This window comes from Hypanus sabinus, chromosome 25 (genome assembly GCF_030144855.1).
Source record: "Hypanus sabinus isolate sHypSab1 chromosome 25, sHypSab1.hap1, whole genome shotgun sequence".
Taxonomy (NCBI): domain Eukaryota; kingdom Metazoa; phylum Chordata; class Chondrichthyes; order Myliobatiformes; family Dasyatidae; genus Hypanus; species Hypanus sabinus.
Window position 1 is genome coordinate 12,938,017 of NC_082730.1, and position 19,567 is coordinate 12,957,583.

The window sequence follows — 19,567 nt, forward strand, 5'->3', positions numbered from 1 at the left end:
GAAATGTCGACTGTTTTATTCATTTCCATAATTGCTGTCCGACCTGCTGAGTTCCTCCAGCATTTTGTGTGTTGCTCAACAATGGCTGCACTATGCATTGTAATTTATATTTATCTTTCCTTGGGATGCTGTGTTATTTGTATGGTTAACACTGCAATAATTTAGAATACGGATTGCATCTAGAATACAGAAAGTAGTATCAGGTAGATAGGGTCATAAAGAGAGCTTTTGTTGGCACACTGGCCTTCATAAATTAGGGCACTGAGTACAAGAGTTGGGATATTAGGTTGATGTTGTGGTGAGGCCTAATTTGGAGTATTGTTTGCAGTTCTGATCACCTGCCTGCAAGACCAGTTTTAGTAAGATTGAAAGAGTTCAGCAAAAGTTTATGAGGATATTGCTGGAACTTGAGGACCTGAGCAATAAGGAAAGGTTGAGTAGGTTAGGACTCTTATTTCCTGGAGCATAGGAGAATGACGGGAGATTTGATAATGCTATACAAAATTACGAGGAGTATAGATAAGGTAAACATAAACAAGCTTTTTCCATTGAGGTTGAGTGAAACTAGAATTGGAGGGTGAAGGATGAAATAATTAAGGGAACCTGGGGGGTGGGGGTTGGAATGAGCTACCAGTGGAATTGATGGATGTGGGTTTAATTGCAATAATTAAGATGAGTTTAGATAAGTACATGGGAGGAGTATGTAGGGCTATGGTCCAGGTCCAGGTTAATAGGCAGAATAATAGTTTTAATGGGCTATAGGGCCTGTTTCTGTGCTTTAGTGCTCTATGACTGATTAGCAACTTGATAAATGGAGGGGATGTTTAATACTTAAGATCTAAATTTTAACTTTCTAAATGTTGGCTTTTCTGTCCTAGGATCGAAATACCTTCCATCGGTTTGACAAATTCAATGCCAAGTACAACCCAATTGGAGAATCAATTCTGCGTGAGATTTTCATCAAAACTGATAATTATGTCGGTGGCAAATATTTTGGTCATATTATAAAGGTTAGAATTTCAATAACTTTGTAGTCTACAAGAGTATTACACATTATTTATTTTTTATTACTTTTTAATTATTTCATTGTAATACTACTACTTAAGCCCATCACTCCTACTGGGGGTCATAGACCATTGACATCAGCTCACCAGAGTCCTCTGTCCTGGGCCTGTCTTCCCAGATTCCACTTACTTGGTGTATCCTTCCTTTCCCCAGGAATGATGTCTTTGGAGTACCTGCTGTCGTTTCTGTCGCACTGGGTTTTTATGAAATTGGCTTGCTAGGCTCATGCCCAACCCTCCTCCTTTCACAGCATGTTTTGGGACAGTCCATGGCAGAGTTAGTTAAATGCTTTACCTCTTATAAAATAAAAGTATGTTGTTTATTACTTTTGATCCCAGTGTGTCAAGCTGCACCAATAATGGATGCAGGAAAGCTGTACATTACTTCTCTACAAGCCTTAACTGAGTTACACCTTGTTAATGAATTGGAGATTGGTACATTGATGAATGGATAATCCCCTCACAATCTGTCTTGGCCTTCTGTTTTCACTGCAATATATTGAAAAGAATGGACTGATTTGAATAGATATAGGGAACTCAAAGAAATAGTTTCTGTGATCTTACCAAACAGGGACTTACTTCTGATAGCAGATGTTTTGGAAATGTAATTAATGGATGCAGATTGTATGCACAAAGAAAATGCTAAAGATAGTGGTGTGCTCTGATGCAGTGGTTTCTATGGGGCCAACCAAAAGTGTTATTGTCTTTATTAAACATACTTGTTATAATTGCAAGACCCTGCCGGACATTAAATTCTTAAGGTACTGCAGGTCTACTTCATCAGCGATTTGCTCAATTGCAGAGAAAGTGAAGGAGCCGAACTTGGTGCAGATCATTCTGCTACCTGCGTCAATGTCTGAAGGCAAAGTGCAGTCTAACAGTGACTTGTTGTCTTAGTCACTTGTGATCACATGACCCTGTTGTGCATTGGTAATGTGGAATGTTGCAAGTCCAATATTCCATTTCAGTATTTTATTGGTGAACGGTAGGGGAGCTCTTTGAACTTAATTGTAGCAAGGACTAGGCCTCAAACTGCAGTGCTCCCTGTTTGCAGCCATCCAGGAGAAAGGCATCGGAGTCAGCACATTCCATTGGGGTGCTGGAGGTGGCAGTGTTCACTAGGCAGAAGGCGAGATGTATTGTGTTCAACTGCAGACTGCTGCAACATTCATGATCTCAGGGACTTGGACTTCTTGGGTGTGTGTGTGTGACTATATTTTATTGCTGTCTTATATGTGCTACATGACTTTCGTGGTGTAAGTGACTGTTTTGCACCTTGGCCTCAGAGTTTTGCTTGGCTGTATTTGTGTATGTGAAACCCCCTTATACTGGGTGTCTCTGGAAAACTGGCTTGTTAGCCCCTCCCTAACAGCCACTAGACTCCATGGCAATAAACCCACCTTTCTCTGGTTACATACGTCTGGTGTGTATCCAACTTTGATCCCACCAAATCCATGAGGTTGGGATATCGCGCCCACCCAAACCCTGGTTTGTGTGAATGCTGTGTGGTTAACTGCCCCTGGCAAGAACTAACAGATCGTAACCTGCATGTGATTAAAAAGTATATTTTAAGAATGTTAATTTAAGCGAACAGTTATTAAATGAATGTAAGAAAAAGAACCAAAAAGGCCCAATTACTCTTAAACACTCAGATGTGCACTTAAGTTGGAACTCATCTTGAACTTGTCTATCTCTCATGCGCTGGACCTTTGATCTGCGTAACAGCACACACTGCCATCTGATTGTCGCACGAAATCCATCTTGAACAAACGGGTCTCCCACGGGAGCATGGTTCTTCCTTCTTGAAGCCATTCATCTGCACGAAGCACCTGAGACAGCATCCTCAGCAATCTTTTGTCTGTCTGCTTCCAGCTCCCGCCAGCAGAGACCTCTCCACCTGCATCCTCCAGAACCTCCTCCCAAATCTACCATCCTGATTGACTGACACCACATTCCTAAGTTGAATAACAAAGCTTCTTATCTCAGCTCAAACCTAAACAAGCTGAGAGCAGAACAGACTGCTCTTACAGAACTGCTAAAATGGAATACCTACAGCATAGCAGTAAAAGTCTTAACCAGGGCATTTCATATGCTTGAATGGCAATTAAGCTTGAACTTAAATTTGAAATAAAGAAGATCAGTGTGAATAAAGAGGGCCTTTTCTGGTTGGCTGTCTGTGACTAGGGGTGTTCCTCAGAGGGTCAGTATTGGGACCACTACTTTTCTCATTATATGTCAATGACTTAGATACTGGAATTGATGATTTTGTGGCAAAGTTTGCAGATGATATGAAGATAGGTGGAGGGGTAGGTGTGCTGAGGAAGCAATGCGATTGCAGCAGGACTTAGGTAAACAGGAAGAATGGGCAAAAAAGTGGCAGATGAAGTATAGCGTTGGGAAATATATGATAACACATTTTGATAAAAGGAACAAATGTGCAGACTATTATGTAATTGGGGAAAAAATTGCGACATCAGAGGTGCAGAAGGACTTGGGAGTCCTCATACAAGTCTCCCATACGGTTAGCTAACAGGTTGAGTCTTTAGTAAAGAAGGCAAATGCAATATTGGCATTTATTTTAAGGGGAATGGAATATAAAAGCAAGGATATAATGCTGAGGCTTTATAAGGCACTAGTTAGGCCGCACTTGGGAGTATTGCCAACAGTTTAGGCCCCATATCTCAGAAAGAACATGTTGTCATTGGAGAGAGTCCAGAGGAGGTACACGAGGATGATTCCAGAAATGAAGAGGTAAACATATGAGGAGCATTTGGCAGTTTTGGGCCTGTACTCACTGGAATTTAGAAGAATATGTGGGGATCTCATTGAAATGTATCAGATGTTGAAAGGACTAGATAAGGTGGATGTGGAGAGAATGTTTCCTGTGGTGGAGGTATCCAGAACTAGAGGGCACAGCCTCAAAATTGAGGGGCAACCTTTTAGATGAGAGGTAAGGAGGTTTTTTTTTGATTAGAGGTAGTGAATCTGGAATGTTCTGCCACAGACTGCAGTGGAGACCAAGTTCATGGGAAGTTGATAGTTTCCTTATTGGTTAGGGCATCAGAGGATTTGGCAAGAAGGCAGGTGGATGGGATCCTGGAGTCAGCCATGATGGAATGGCAGAGCAGACTTGATGGGCTGAATGATCTAATTCTGCTCCCATGTCTTATGGTCTTATTATAATTTATTTCTTTACCACTATGTTTTGCTCTGCTAGAAGACTTTAAAAAAGCATTCAATTTAAGTGCTAACTGCAGAGCCCAAGAGCTGTGAAACTACATCAACTCCAGCTGAAGATTGACTGAAAATTATGTTCCATCTTGAAAAGAAAATGACTGAGTCAAGAAAAATTCTTTGGCTAAATTGTTGGTTTCGTCACAGAGTTCTGTCCTTGGTTGGGAGTCAAAATATAATTCCACATGGAATTCCACATAGGAAATATTTCCTATATTTTCATTCAATGCACTGAATTATGCTGGCTCACCACAGAAATAAAGAATCTAAAATATCCACTTATATCATCCAACGGCATTAGAAAGAGCCTTGGAATTATGCTTGACCAGTTCTGTCTTTTTAGCAATGTAGGTACATTAAATTATTTTTACCTTTTTAAGATTCATTTACCGTGATATCCTGGGCTATCCAGTAAATGAATCATGAAAGATAAAAATAAATATAACTGCACCTGCATTGGACCCACATGTGTTTAAATCTGTGTCACATATTTGCTTGAACTGTTGATTGTAATCTGATCTTGGGCTTTGGCCCTCAGTTGAACAATACTGCCAAAACCTCTGGGAACGAGCATAGACTTGTTTATAAGTACAAGAAAAGAAAACCCATCCCTATCCATGTAATAAAGTACAGCATCTCATCTGACTCACCTTACTGCCTGTTGCATGATATGGGAATGCAGATAGAATTTGAACAATTCTACTAGGGGATCAGAACACTTGAAATGCTGTGTTATGAATTTGCTCCTCTTGTGTTAAATCTTCATCACTTGGAGGAGGACCTCAATTAGCAGTCAGGCGCCTTCATACAAAGAGAGGGAAGAGTGAAGAGGAAACGGCACTTTAAGACACCATCTTACCTCCCCCCCCCCCCCCCCAAGTTTCAAAGCAATATCAGCAGCAGAGTTGATTGATAAAAGGGACTGCAAAGTGCCTCTTTCTCTCAAAGAGGAATGAGTGAATATGTTTTTAGAGTTAATAAAATTTAGATACATGTTCAGACCTAAAAAGTCATATCCGTTCTTGTGCTTTACAGGAAGTGATGGAAGATCTTGAAGAAAGCAAGTACCAAAATGCAGAATTGCGCCTGTCCATATATGGCCGCTCTCGGGATGAATGGGATCGTTTGGCAAAGTGGGCAGTGAAGCACAAAGTCTATTCTAACAATGTGTGCTGGCTAGTACAGGTGCCACGGCTTTTGTAAGTATTAGGATCTGCTGCAAAGACAAATTATTTTTAAAATATATTACAGGCCAAACCGAATTTGATGAAGGGAAAACTAATATGGAAATGTACCCGAGGTGGGGAATCATATCTGGTTCCTAGTCACACCTGTCTCACAGTATTAAGGCAAACTATTGAATGGTACAACGCACTAAATTAACCATTTTCACAAGTCTTGCATGGATAAGAATATAGAAAATATTACAGGATTGGAGACCAACTATCTAATATTATCATGATTAATGTCACATTTCCACTCTGACCCCCATACCCTTTATATCTAGTAATTGATTTGCCTATTTATTGAATTGCCTCTATGATAAAGGTTCTGAGTGGAGAAATTTCTCATCTCAGTCCAGCCACATCCGGAGACTATAGGCTCTCCTTTCAGACTCTCAGTCTTGAGAAACATCTCACCCATTTGACATTTATATGCTTCAATGAGATCATCCTCGCCCTACCATTCTTCTAAGCGCTTGTGAAAGCATGCAAGTCAATCTAAATCTTTGCTCTATATATCAGTTCCACAGTCTGGTGAACCTTTGCACTTCCTCCACTAAGTATAATATTTCTTGCATGAAGAGATTGAAACTGCACACTAGCACACTAGCTTCCAAGTATGTTCCTATGTTCCATTCTATACATGAGATAAGGTTCTTTTGTTTTTGCACTCAAATCATCTTCAAATGAAAGCACAATGACTTCCTAACTAAATCAGAATTGGGTTTATTATCACTGACATATATAAGGAACTTTGTTACATTTCACAGTGCAATGTGTAAAAAAAAAAATAAAGTTATAAGAAATTATATTTAATAAGTACAAAAAGAGATCAATGTAGTGAGGTAGCATTTATGAATCATTCAGAAATTTGATGGCAGAGGGAAAGAAGCTGTTCCTAAAATGCTCAGTGTGTGTCTTCGGGCTCCTTACTATATCAGTTTTAATGACTGTTGTACAAGAACACCAGGTTCCCTTGTACATCAACATTTCTCAGTCTATCACAACTTAAATAAGTTTGCGAACCCTTTGCAATTACTTGTTTTTCTGCATTAATTACTCTAAAATATGCATCTTCATCTAAGTCACGATAATAGACAAACACAATCTGTCTAAATGAATAGCACACACCAAACAATTGTACTTTTCTTGTCTTTATTGAACACATCATTCACAGTCCATGTTGAGAAAAGTATGTGAACCCTTGTATTTAATAACTGGTAGGACCTCCTTTAGCAACATTAAACTCCAAACGTTTCTGATAGCTGCTGATCAGACTTGCACAACAGTAAGGAGGAAGTTTAGACCATTCCTCCATACAAAACTGTTTTAGTTCATCAATATTTCTGGGATACCTTGTATGAACAGCCCTCTTCAGGTCATGCCACAGCATCTCAATTGGGTTAAGGTCTGGACTCTTGACTTGGCCATTACCAAGCACAAATTTTCTTCTTTTTAAACTATTCTTTTGTTGATTTATTCTTGTATTTTAGATCATTGTCTTGTTGCATTGTCCAACTTCTATTAAGTTTCAGGTGACTGACTGCTACCCTGACATGCTCATGTAAAATGTCTGTTACAATTTGGAATTAATTGTTCCTGTCTGAGCCTTGAGGCAACAACGCAGCCCTAAACCTTGATACTTTTTTCACCATGCTTCACAGTTGGCATGAGGTTTTGGTATTGGGGTGCAGTGCCCTTTTTCCTCCAAACGTAGCAGTGTGCACATCTGCCCAAAAAGTTCAACTTTTGTCTCATCTGTCCACAGAGCATTGTGGAACATCCAGGTGGTCATTTGCAAACTTGAGACCGCAGCATTTGTTGTAGGAGAGCAGTGGTTTCTCCTTCGTGGTGTCCTTCCATGAACACTATTCTGGTTCAGTCTTTTTCTTGTAGTGAACACATGAAGAGGGACTTTAGCAAGTTCTAGAGATTTCTGCAGGTCTTTTGCTGTTACCTTTGGGTTCTTTTTCACCTCCTTCAGAATTTATTGATTGGAACTTCAAATAGCTTTTGGATAAAGCATTACTCCAGAGGTTCAATTACTTCTTTGAAGCTAGACTGTGATAGCTTAAATGGTGTACTCAGTATTGATGAGAAGTAGTACAATTGTGTGTTATTACTTTAGGCAGATTGTGTTTGTCTATTATTGTGACATAGATGAAGATCAGACCACATTTTATGAGTAATTAGTGCAGAAAATCAGATAACTGCGGTTTACAAGCTTTTTCCTGCAACTGTGTGTGTGTGTGTGTGTATATAAATATATTATTTCCAAATATACCTTCAAAATACATATAGATTTGCCTAATAATAACAGAAGCTGTAAAACAAACACACACAGTAGCCAACTTAACAGCATACTGATGATGTCTCCTCGTATGGTGACAAAACGTTTGCCAATGAATTGCCAAGATAGAAGAACAACTCAACTCAACCATACTCCTTCAGTTCCCCATCTTTAAGTATTAGCTGTGCACAACGGACTTGTTTGGTACAGCTTCTGACTTATAGAATAGAAACATAAATAAGCACTTGATTATGTACTTAAATCGACTTTTACTTTATGTAAATCCATTTGGTACAATTGCTTTCATATTAATCTAAGCTTGTCTGCTGAGATAATGCATGCTGTAAAATCAATGAAAAGATGAACTTGGCAATCATTTGCTTTCAGCGATGTCTTCCGTACAAAGAAACAGCTAAACAACTTCCAGGACATGTTGGAGAACATATTTCTTCCTATTTTTGAAGCAACAATTAATCCTCGCAATCACCCAGAGCTTCACTTGTTCCTTCAGCATGTGAGTATTATTAGAATGATGGTGGTATCGTTCAGTATTATCAGAGGCAATGGAGTAGAAATTTAGCATTTTGCTTTATTGAAAAGAAATCTCATTATTTTAGTTTCATTTGTGTGACAGATCATTATAGTGAATTCCTGCTAATTGGGACATGTCAAAACCAGAGCTTTTTGGCTCAATTAAGTGGCTGCCTCAACTAACCAAAGTTTCATGAAAATAGTTAAAAAATATATATATAAATTACATAAACTACCATTTAACTAAGTAACAAATTATGTATTTAAATAAAATGCAGAACAAATTAAAGCACTACCAAGGGGTGTAGTTTTTTTAATAATATAATTAACCATACTATTGTATTTCATTATTCAATTTATTTTATTTGATTGATCATCTATTTTGGATACTGTGATTGTATCAGTGCGATTTATATATAGTGCATTTTGTGCTATCTTGATTTCTAATAAGTATCCTTATGAATTCTGTATTTGTGTATATGAAATTCAATAAAAATATTGGAAAAAGAAAGAAAACACTACCAATACTACTACAGTACTATAAAACTGTATTAGTTCCTAATAGTAATTGACAGAGGAATTCAGCACATGCTGCTGCAGTCTTTTGAATAATAAGTTCAAAAGATTGACCCAAATCCCCAGAGTAGACCCAAAGCCTCAGTCTCAGTTCATCATATAGCCAGACAAATTGCTGCAAAGTTCACGGACACAAGGCACGTAGCAGCTGGAGCAGCATGTCAGCCTCTGCACTGCGGAGAAAGGAATGAGCATCACGTAGGAGCGAGCAACATCGGCCTGACCCTCGCCTCTGGTCCTGACACCATACCTTTCCAGTCTATCTGGGCTGGCATTTAAATTGCTCACTGTGTCGGTACCACACCAGGAGTTGGTCCCTGCTGCAGCGATACTATCTGGGCAAAGGCCTCACTGCCCAGCCCGAAGTCCTTCTCAACCTTTCTAAGTAGGCTTGGTGCTTCAAGCTATCTAATCTTGCACCCAGTTTAGGTGAATGCCTCCACCTCGATTCCTCTCCAAATCGCTTACTCCAGCTGCATCTCTGACAGTAACACTGTCTTTGTCTCAAACCTGTTACACTCTGACTATGCAATACACCAAAACGGCTCAACCCGCGAGTCAGCTTTACCTTTGCTTGCCTCTTCTTTGTGTGCAGTGATAGTTTACCACAATTTGCCTTAGAAAAAGTGTTATTGATGATTAATAACTGTTGATATCTTCAAATTCTTTGTAGCTCCTAGCTTGTTGAAGTAGTTAAATTATTTTGTTTTTATTTTCGGCCGTTTGTGGCATCTTGAAGCCTGAATGCTTGAAACTGCAGTGAATCAAAACAATGCTGAATTGCCTTACTGCTTATTTCTCTCCAACTATCAGTGAGTTACTGCTTTTGAACAGGAGTATATGCAACTGATGCTATTTAAGAACTGTTTACTCTAAGCATGGTGTAGTGTCTAATGGCCACATAAGTGCACATCTCTAAGACGAGTAAGAAACTATCAGGGCAATAGTTTCCTGCCCCAGTTAAACGTCAATTTGCCCCAAATGGAATCTCAGCTATTTTCACAATTGCTTTTTGTTCTTTAAGAGTTGTCCCAAATAAGCAGCTTCCGGGATTAACCAGAATCCACTGTATTAACTCTTGTTGCTCCACAGTTTTCTGGAATTTTAATTTGTTTCATGTCAATAAAAGCTGTTTAGAATCTGTAATAAGAAAGAAATGTATCTCTTATCATTGCTAAGTAATTAATTTGAGCTTGTTTAATGTTCAACTTGAACCTTTTGCATTGTGGATGCACATCATACTGCTGTGCTAATACTTGATGAAATAATGACATGCTCTGCATCAAAATTAATTGACAACTTAATTTAACTTGGTAATCAGTGAAGAAATAGTGAACAATTCTGTGCCCTGCTAAGCTGGAATTTTGAACATTTTTCGGTGAGATTATTATATGGTGTGCTAAGTATGTGCTTATTTAGCATAGAGCCTAATCCCAGTTTCTAGACATATCCATTGTATCTATGCTTTTGCAATAGATACTTATGAAAATTCCACTACTTTCCTAATTAACTATGTTTTCTATTAATTTGTCATTCCCGTGGAACACAGAAATGGGCCCTTTGGCCCTGATCTCTGTGCTGACCGTGATTCCAATTTAAACTAATCTTACCTGGCTGCACATGGTTTACATCCCCACCCCCTCAGAACCTTATATGACTGATATACAAAGATTGTGTGACTGATAGTCAGATTCATGTGACTGTCCAAGTGCCTCTTAATTCAAACTTAATTATCATTCCAGTGTGCATGAATATACGCAAACGAAACAGCAATTTTATTTATTATTTATTTTTGGGTGGCCAAGGTATAAAACACATTACCGACAGCACATAGTGCAAATAGCATATGTGGCTACAATTTCAGAAAAACACAAAGAAAAAAATATAGTTGAAGTTCCTGAGTGGCGTAAGTGTAGATGGTTCTGGTCCAGCTTGTTCTTCCTGTGAGCAAATACTAGAGAACAGCACCAAGTGAACACCAGAAAGCTACACCAACTGAAGAGCTCAGCCCCCAACCAAAGTATAGATTTCAGCACACCCTCTGGAAGCCCTGGGCAGCTGCAAGCCCAGAGCCGAGGCCTAGTCCTCACTGCAACTGAGGTAACACAGCTCCCCTGCAGTTAGCCTCGCCAATGAATGGACTTGCAGTGTTGTACATTACCAGGGTCTTGCAATCCCAGTAAAAGATGTCCCAAATAATCACTCACTCAGTTTGTTGGATCTTGGCACAATGGTACGCAACAAGTCGAGGTGACAACACAACAATACACGATAAGTCCAGCTCCATTGCTACACCTAATTAGTGATAATAGTTTTACTAACTGTTGTAGGTGCTTCCACCACCTCCCCTGGTTCATATCCCAGACACTTACCATACAAACTTCTGACTCTTCAAATAAATCTGTGTCAAGTAATCAAGGGTAATTTCTAAATCCTTCTGATGCTGGAGCACTGAGAGTTTATTGGTACAATCCTCCATTGCTGTCTTTAATGAATTGTGTGAGAATTCACAGCTAATGGAACAATGTGTTGTCTAGCCATTTATAGCAGCTTTAAGGAGAAAAACTTGGAGGAATGTATGTAATCATTGGGGTTATCTGCTTTTGCAGGTTGTGGGTTTTGATAGCGTTGATGATGAGTCCAAACCAGAACATCACATTTTCAATGCAGATAGCCCTTTGCCCGTGAATTGGACCGAAGATGATAACCCACCTTACGCCTATTATCTTTACTACATGTATGCTAACATGACTGTGCTGAATCACCTTCGCAAGTAAGGGCTTCCTCATTTCTACAATCGAAAGCAGGGGTGTTCCAAACTGGGATCCATGGACCCCTTGCTTAATGCTATTAATCCATGGCATAAGGAATGGTTGGGAACCCCTGTTCTAGAATAATAAAGGGAATCATCTTTAAAGTATTACTTGTTACATTCCAAGACACAATAAGTTATATTGGTCATGAGTTTATCTGCTCAGACAATGTGACTAGCTCTAATTGCTTTCAGGTCTCATCTGCAGTTTTCCTCCTAAATTTCTAAGTGTGTATATGTCACTAGAAAAACACAGTGATTTATTTTCTTGCAGGCGTTCACAGTAGAATTCACAGGTTAATGAAGGTGCCAAAGGTTACATGGAGAAGCACTGACAATGGTATTGAGGGGGATAATAAATGATGAAATTGTCGAGCAGACTTGATGGGCTGAGTGGTGTAATTCTCCTCCTATGTCTTATGATCTAACAAATAAATAGAATAGGATAAAAATAGTCCTTTGGCTCAGTTTAAGTTTAGTTAACCCAGTCAGGTTGGGTTTTGCAATTGGTAAACTCAATCTATGGACTCACTTCCAAGGATTCTACAGCTCATGTTCTTGGTATTATTTATTTAATTAGTATTTGCACAGATGATCTTATTTTGCCTATTGATTGGCAGTCTTTGTAACTTTTCATTGATTGTTATATTTCACAGCACTATGGATGACAGAAAAATGGAGGGCTTTGCAGGAGGGAAGGGTTAGATTAGGGGAGTAGGTTAAGGGTCAGCAAAACATCCTGGGCTTAAGGGCCCATACTGTGCTGTTCTATGTTCAGAAAATTTAGTCATAGGTTAGCCCCACCTTTGCTTAAAAAAGAATTCTTAAGTTTTCATTGTTTTAATTTAATGACATGTACTGTACCTTATCAGAAAGAACATGCGGCTCCTCACTTGATTAATGAATGCTGCTGATCCAATGATTATTGTTTGGAACAGCAATATTCAGAGTAAATCAAGAGAAGTATATTTTTTCTGAGGTAATTGTGTAGAATTTTACAATGCAGACACATGCCGATTTGGTCCACCATGGCTGTAGTGGTGTTAAGTAAACACAGGAGTCTCCTCCCACTGAAATCTTTCATCCTGTCAACATACCTTTTTCCCTTCAATCAAAGACGTCTAAACTTGGGATGTGAGTAATGAAATTGATGCTTGATTTTTAGGGAAGGTGTTGGCATAGGGCTGTTATCATTGTCATTATTTTTCTGCAGGAAAAGAGGATTCAATGTGTTTGTTTTGCGGCCACATTGCGGAGAGGCTGGCCCCATTCACCATCTCATTTCTGGATTCATGCTTTCACAGAGCATCTCGCATGGTCTTCTGCTTCGAAAGGTATGAGCAAAAGTGCTACCTAAACACCCAAGTTCTTTATTGTACTTGAGCTAGAGCCAGGTGTGACTAGTGTCCTGAGCTGTGTATACTTCAATGCAAGAAGTATTGTAGGAAAGGCATATGAGCTCAGGGCAAGGATCAGCACGTGGAATTATGATGTTGTAACCAATAGTGAGACTTGGTTGCAAGATGGGTAGAGCTGACAGCTCAATATTGAGGGTTCCATTGCTTTAGATGTGACAGAGCAGAAGGGAAGAAAGGATGAGGGATCATGTTATAGTCAGGGAAAATGGCAAGACAGTGCTCTACCAGGACAGACTGGAGAACTTGACTAGTGAGGCGTTACAGGTGGAACTGACCAATGAGAAAGATATGACCACGTTCGTGTATTACACACCACCTAACAGTCTGAGGGACTTAGGAACAAATTTGTAAAGAGATCACAGACCTTTGCGAGAAACATAAGGTTCCTAAAGTAAATGATTTTTAACTTTACACATATTGACTGGGAACCCCCTACTATAAACGGACTACATGGGATAGAGTTCATCAGATGTGTTCAGAAAAATTTCCTTTATCGGTACGTATCAGAAGTCCCAACTGCCAAGAGTCTTATATCTGTCTTCCTAAGTGGCCTACCAAAATGAACCACTTCACACTTATCTGGGTTAAAGTCCATCTGTAACTTCTCAGCCCAGTTCTGCATCATATAGATGTCCCGCTGAAACCTCTGACAACCCTCCAGACTATCCACAACACCCCCAACATTTGTGTCATAAATATATGTAGGGGAACACTTTGTATCCAGTGACCACAATGTCATTAGTTTCAAAGTAAATATTTAAAGAGATAGGGCTGGTATTTGGATAAACATGGACTGATTAAGGATAGTCAGCATGGCTTTGTGTGTGGCAAGTCATGTCTAACCAATCTTAAGAGTTTTTCGAGGAAGTCACTAGGAAAGTGGATGAAGGCAAGGCAGTGAGTGGATGCTGTTTGTATGGACTTCATGCATTTGACGAGGTTCTGCATGGGAGGCTGGTCAAGTGGGTTCACTTGCTTGGCATTCAGCATAAGGTAAATTGGATTAGACACTGGCTTTGTGGGAGAAGCCAGAGAGTGGTATTAGAAGGTTGCCTCTCCGACTGGAGGCCTGTGACTAGTGGTGTGTCACAGGGATCGGTGTTGGTTCCTTTGTTTGTCATCTATATCAGTGATCTGGATGATAGTGTGGTTAACTGGATCAGCAAATTTGTGGATGAAGTGAAAATAGTGAAGAAGGCTAGCGTGGCTTGCAGGGGGATGTGCATCAACTGGAAAAATGGGCTGGAAAATGGGATATTGAATTTAATACAGGAAAGTGTGAGGTTTTACACTTCAGTGGGACCAATCAGGTCCTATTGTCTTGCACAGTAAATGATAGGGGACTGAGGACTGTGGTGGAACAGTGCCTGTAAAGAGTATTCACCCCCTTGGAAATTTTTATACTTTGCTGTTTTACAACATTGAATCACAGTGGATTTAATTTGGCTTTTTTGACCCTGATGAACAGAAAAGATAATTGTGTGTGTAAAAAAAAAATGAAAACAACTTTCTACAAATTGGTCTAAATTTATTACAATGATTATATACAAAATTGATTGCATAATTACTCGCCCCCTTCAAGTCAATATTTAGATTCACCTTTAACAGCAATTATAGCCATGAGTCTGTGTGGATAGGTCTCTTATCAGCTTTGCACATCTGGCCGTTGCACTTTTTCCCCATTCTTCTTTATAAAATTGCACAGGCTCTATCAGATTGCATGGGGATCGAGGTCTGGACTCTGATTTGGCCACTTGAGGACATTAACTTTGTTGTTGTTGTTAAATCATTTCTGTGTAGCTTTGGCTTTATGCTTGTGGTCATTTTCTTGATGGAATACAAATCTTCTCCCAAGTTGCAGTTCTCTTGCAGAATGCATCAGTTTTTCCTCCAGGATTTCTCAGTATTTTGCTGCATTCACCCTCAAGTTTTTCGAGGCCTGCTACAGTGGAGCGTCCCCGCAGCACAATGCAACCACCACCATGCTTCACAGTATGGGTAGTGTGTTTTTGATGATATGTGGTGTTGTGCTTAATCCAAACCAAGCATTTAATCTGCAAACACAAGGAAATTTCTCTCTCTCTGCCCCTCGCACAATCACTCCTTGCCTGTTCCCCATCTGCCTCTGGTGTTCCCCTCCTCTTTTCTTTCTCCCTAGGCCTCCCATGATCCTTTCCCTTCTCCAGCTGTGTATCCCTTTTGCCAATCGCCTTTCCAGCTCTTAATCACCTCTCCCCCTCCTGTCTTCTCCTATCATTTTGGATTTCCCCCTCCCCTTCCTACTTTCAAATCTCTTACTATCTCTTCTTTCAGTTAGTCCTGACAAAGGGTCTCAGCCCAAAACGTCGACTGTACTTCCTATAGATGCTGCCTGGCCTGCTGCATTCCACCAGCATTTTGCGTGTGTTGCAAGCATTTAACCTGATGGCCAAAAAGTTCAATTTTGGTTTCATCAGACCATTGAACTTCTTCGAGCTGACTTCAGATGCCTTCTGGCAAACCTTAGCTGAGATCTCATGTGAGTTTTTTTTCAACAGTGGCTTTCTCTTTGCCACTCTCCCCTAAAGTTGCAACTGGTGAAGCACCCAGGCAACAGTTGTATGTGCAGTCTCTCCCAAGTGAGCCACTGAAACTTGTAACTCCTCCTTCCACTAAGCCATCAGACTGATGAATTCATGCTGATTTGAGTGTACTCTATATTACATCGACAATTCTATTTATTATAAATAATTATGCATTACTATGATTGCTCATTGCCCATTTAGATGGAGACATAATGATTTTTACTCATCATGTATGTGAAGGATGTAAGAAATAAAGGCAATTCAATTATTTTGAGTTTTATATTTGTCATCAATTTAGATCATTTTGTGGAGATCTGTTTTCACATTGACATGAAAGAGTCTTCTGTTGATTAGTCTTCTGTCTGATTTTCTGATGTGGAGATGTTGGAGGAAGAAGTAATGGCAACATAATTGTCCAAGGTACTGCAGCTTTAGGACAGGACTTGGATTTGAAGAGTTGAGGCAGTCCAGGGGGTGTACATTTCTTACTTGTCTGAGAATATGAAAAGAAGATGGATGGCTCTGCGGGAAGGAATGGTTAGATTGATCTTAGAGTAGGTTAGAAGATTGACACAATATCATGGGCGGGAGGGCATGTACTGTTCTATGCTCTCAGTGCTTGTGAAATGTTTTGTTTTCTAATGCAGGCATGCTTTATTAAGAAATATGCTTATTTGGAAGGTACCAAGTTAAATGTGTCCAATGTGATGCCTTTGGTATATTTTGGAATTTTTATTGTTTGTGTCCCTTTTGCAGGCTCCAGTGTTGCAGTATCTGTATTACCTGGATCAGATCGGAATTGCAATGTCTCCTCTGAGCAACAACAGTCTTTTTCTGAGTTACCACAGAAACCCACTACCTGAGTATCTCTCCCGTGGTCTTATGGTGTCTCTCTCCACAGATGATCCTCTGCAGTTTCACTTTACCAAGGTTAGACAAGCAGTTAGATGGGAAAATCTCCAGATTCTTAACAATAGTATTGTAAGAATGGTGAACTAATGGTCACAGGTATCAACACTAAAGAAATGTCAAGATGAAGATTCAGAGTTCTAGAGTCATGCAGCACAGAATCAAACCCTTCACTCATTGAGGCCATGCTGACTATGAAACACATATTTACATTGACCAAGGACCACCTTTGGTTCACTATATATATTTGATATGTATTCGGAATTTACTGTGGTGTGTTGGTGTGACACACAACATTGAATAATTATAAAGAATTGTATAAAAGTAAGTTAGAGGTATAGGTATATCTGTAAGACAGATATATAATAAAATGTACATAAATATATAGATACCAGCATGTCTTTTCAATGTAAAGTGCATTACAAACAGTGGATTAAAGTGCTTTCAGTGCAGTCACTGGGGTAATAGATGGGGTGGGTGTGGGGTCAAACTAAAATGGTTGATCAGATTAACTTCCTGGGGGAAGAAACTTTTAAGATGATGTGAAGATTTTGTTTTAATAGCTCTTTCCAGAAGGGAGGTTTTGGAAAAGGCATTTTGCAGGCCAGACGGTGTCTGCAATGATTTTATTTCCTGTCTGCTTCTTTGTCCTGGACACAAACAAGTCCTTAACTACTCCCATTTTACTCTCCCACGTCCCCATCAACTCCTTCTGAGATTCTAATATTATTTTTTACATATTAAGACCAATTAGCAATGGACTGTGAACCTACTAACTGATACATCTTAGGATGTGGGGGGAAAAAGCACAGCACTTGGAGGAAACCCATGCAGTCACGGGGATAACACAAACACTGCACAGGCACCACTGGAAGTTGAGATTGAAATGTATGGGCAGCAGCCCCATGCAATGTGTTACTATGGGATGGATGAGAAGAGCAGGACGGTTCAGGAACCATTTTATGCATTTAATCTTTTTTGAGGTGTTTATTTTTAAAAGCTTGAGATCGTGAAAATGGACATCATGTTCACCACAAATCAGAGAGATTTATTTGACCTGACATTCCTCTCAGCTTGCGATTAGAATCTCTAAGCTTCTAACAAATATAATCACTCATTTCCTGTACTGTTGAGTGATTGTAGCTCTTGGACTCTACACAGTAGATTGTTGTAACTTCTATTTAGTTGTACCAGCTTCCATTGCAGATAGTGAGAATTAAATTGTCTCTTTGAATCTACTTTGAGAAAATTACTTTTTCTCCCCTCACAGGGTTTGAAGTTATTTAAAATCCACTTTTATCAAATATGTGAGCAAGTGTATGGCTGTAATATATATATGTCTTGATATATGCCATGCTTTTGTACAGATGAAAATTATCTTTTCATTGAATCGGTCCTTGCATTGCCTGATGGGTACCTGGATAAATATGGAACATCTTAAATGATTTAATGCTGACACATTTAATCTATAGTTCTGCCATTTGAACATAGGAGCCAGTCTTAGAGGGCTCAGCTGTTCTGATGATTCAAGTTAAAGTAACAAATCTGAGGAACATTGTAAAACGTATTTAAACAGAACATTCACAGGTCTCATGATAAAAATGCTATAAACACAGGCACTTCATTTCAGAAGCATTAAACCATTACAACACTCGACAGGGTATCATACTGTTCGAGGAACCTTTAAAACAGCTGGAGTATTTTTCCCTATCTTTTAGATAATTGGTTTACAGGCTAGCTCACCTTTCATTAGCCATTTAGAATGTAACTTCCACTTCAGTGTCATTCAACTGATTTTTGCTTCACTGTGCATTATTCTCACTGCTGTGATCGCTACACAGAATGAGCCTTCACTTCTGCTGAATTACAAAAGCAAAATGGTAGGAAGCTGAAATAAAACAAAGTACTAGAAATTCTCAGTAGGGCAGCCAGCAAGGGAAGAGTTAACCTACATTCTGATGAAAGGTCATTGAGGTAAAATGTTAACCCTCTTTCTATCCGGAGCTTGAACTTTCAGATGTGTTCTGTTTTTGTGGTTCCTTAACTTCCTTTGTATTTTGTTAGTTTATTTTTAAACCTCCAGTTTAATACTCTACATCTGATTTTAACATGCTTGTTTTTCCCTCAGGAGCCGCTAATGGAAGAGTATAGCATAGCTGCCCAGGTATGGAAGTTGAGCTCTTGTGACATGTGTGAGCTGGCACGGAACAGTGTAATAATGAGCGGCTTCTCTCACAAGGTAACTGGCATTAAGATGCTGATTCACATTCAATAAGGTTTTGCAGAATTGGGTATCGGCTATTTTCAGAATCAGAGGGTTGTAGATTCAAGTCCAACTGCAGTGGGCTAAAAATTTATAGTAAGTCCTACACCGCTGGAGGTCAGAACATTAGTCCCACTATGCTCAACCAACCAGTTTTCATCTTCAGATGTGGTCTTAACATCTACTTTTTCCAGAGCCATTCCACTTGCTGCCCTGTTACTCTGGCTCCCGTCCCCCTTAAAATCTAGTTAGAATCACTCCAGGCAGCACCAGCAAACCTCTCACAAGGATATAACATAGAACAGTACAGGCCCTTCAGCCCACAATTTTGGTCCCCTCCATTTCAGCTGCAAACCATCCCATAACATAATCATCTTAGCATATGTAGGCAGTGATCTGTAACCTTTACACTATCAAACCAACTGGTGCTTCACAGATGAACCAAGTGCAATCTAATTGCCAGTTCACCAGAGCTACTGACAATCTACTGATTTGGTACAGTTGGTCCTTTTGCACTTGGTTATTCTTCCTCAGCCACCTGGCTGTATCTGGTATATCTAAAATATAGCCACACCTTTGCTGCAATGCTCATTCTGGCACTACCGTTGGGAACTTACCAACTTAAGAATCCTGCTGTGTTTTTTTTCTCGGAAAGTAGGACTTTTTTTTCATACTGATGGCTT

At 39.5% G+C, this 19,567-nt stretch overlaps 1 protein-coding gene across 4 annotated transcripts in view; it reads left to right on the top strand.

Moving 5' to 3' along the window:
- The window catches only part of LOC132381023 (AMP deaminase 2-like), a 167,468-nt gene that overhangs the window by 139,287 nt on the left and 8,614 nt on the right, over positions 1–19,567 (top strand). For all 4 annotated transcript variants that reach the window (XM_059950119.1, XM_059950116.1, XM_059950117.1 and 1 more), the window contains 7 exons: positions 879–1,010; positions 5,334–5,497; positions 8,199–8,325; positions 11,528–11,691; positions 12,944–13,064; positions 16,469–16,642; positions 18,750–18,860. In XM_059950119.1, coding sequence (XP_059806102.1) covers positions 879–1,010; positions 5,334–5,497; positions 8,199–8,325; positions 11,528–11,691; positions 12,944–13,064; positions 16,469–16,642; positions 18,750–18,860 — 993 coding nt within the window. The remainder of the gene's footprint in view (positions 1–878; positions 1,011–5,333; positions 5,498–8,198; positions 8,326–11,527; positions 11,692–12,943; positions 13,065–16,468; positions 16,643–18,749; positions 18,861–19,567) is intronic.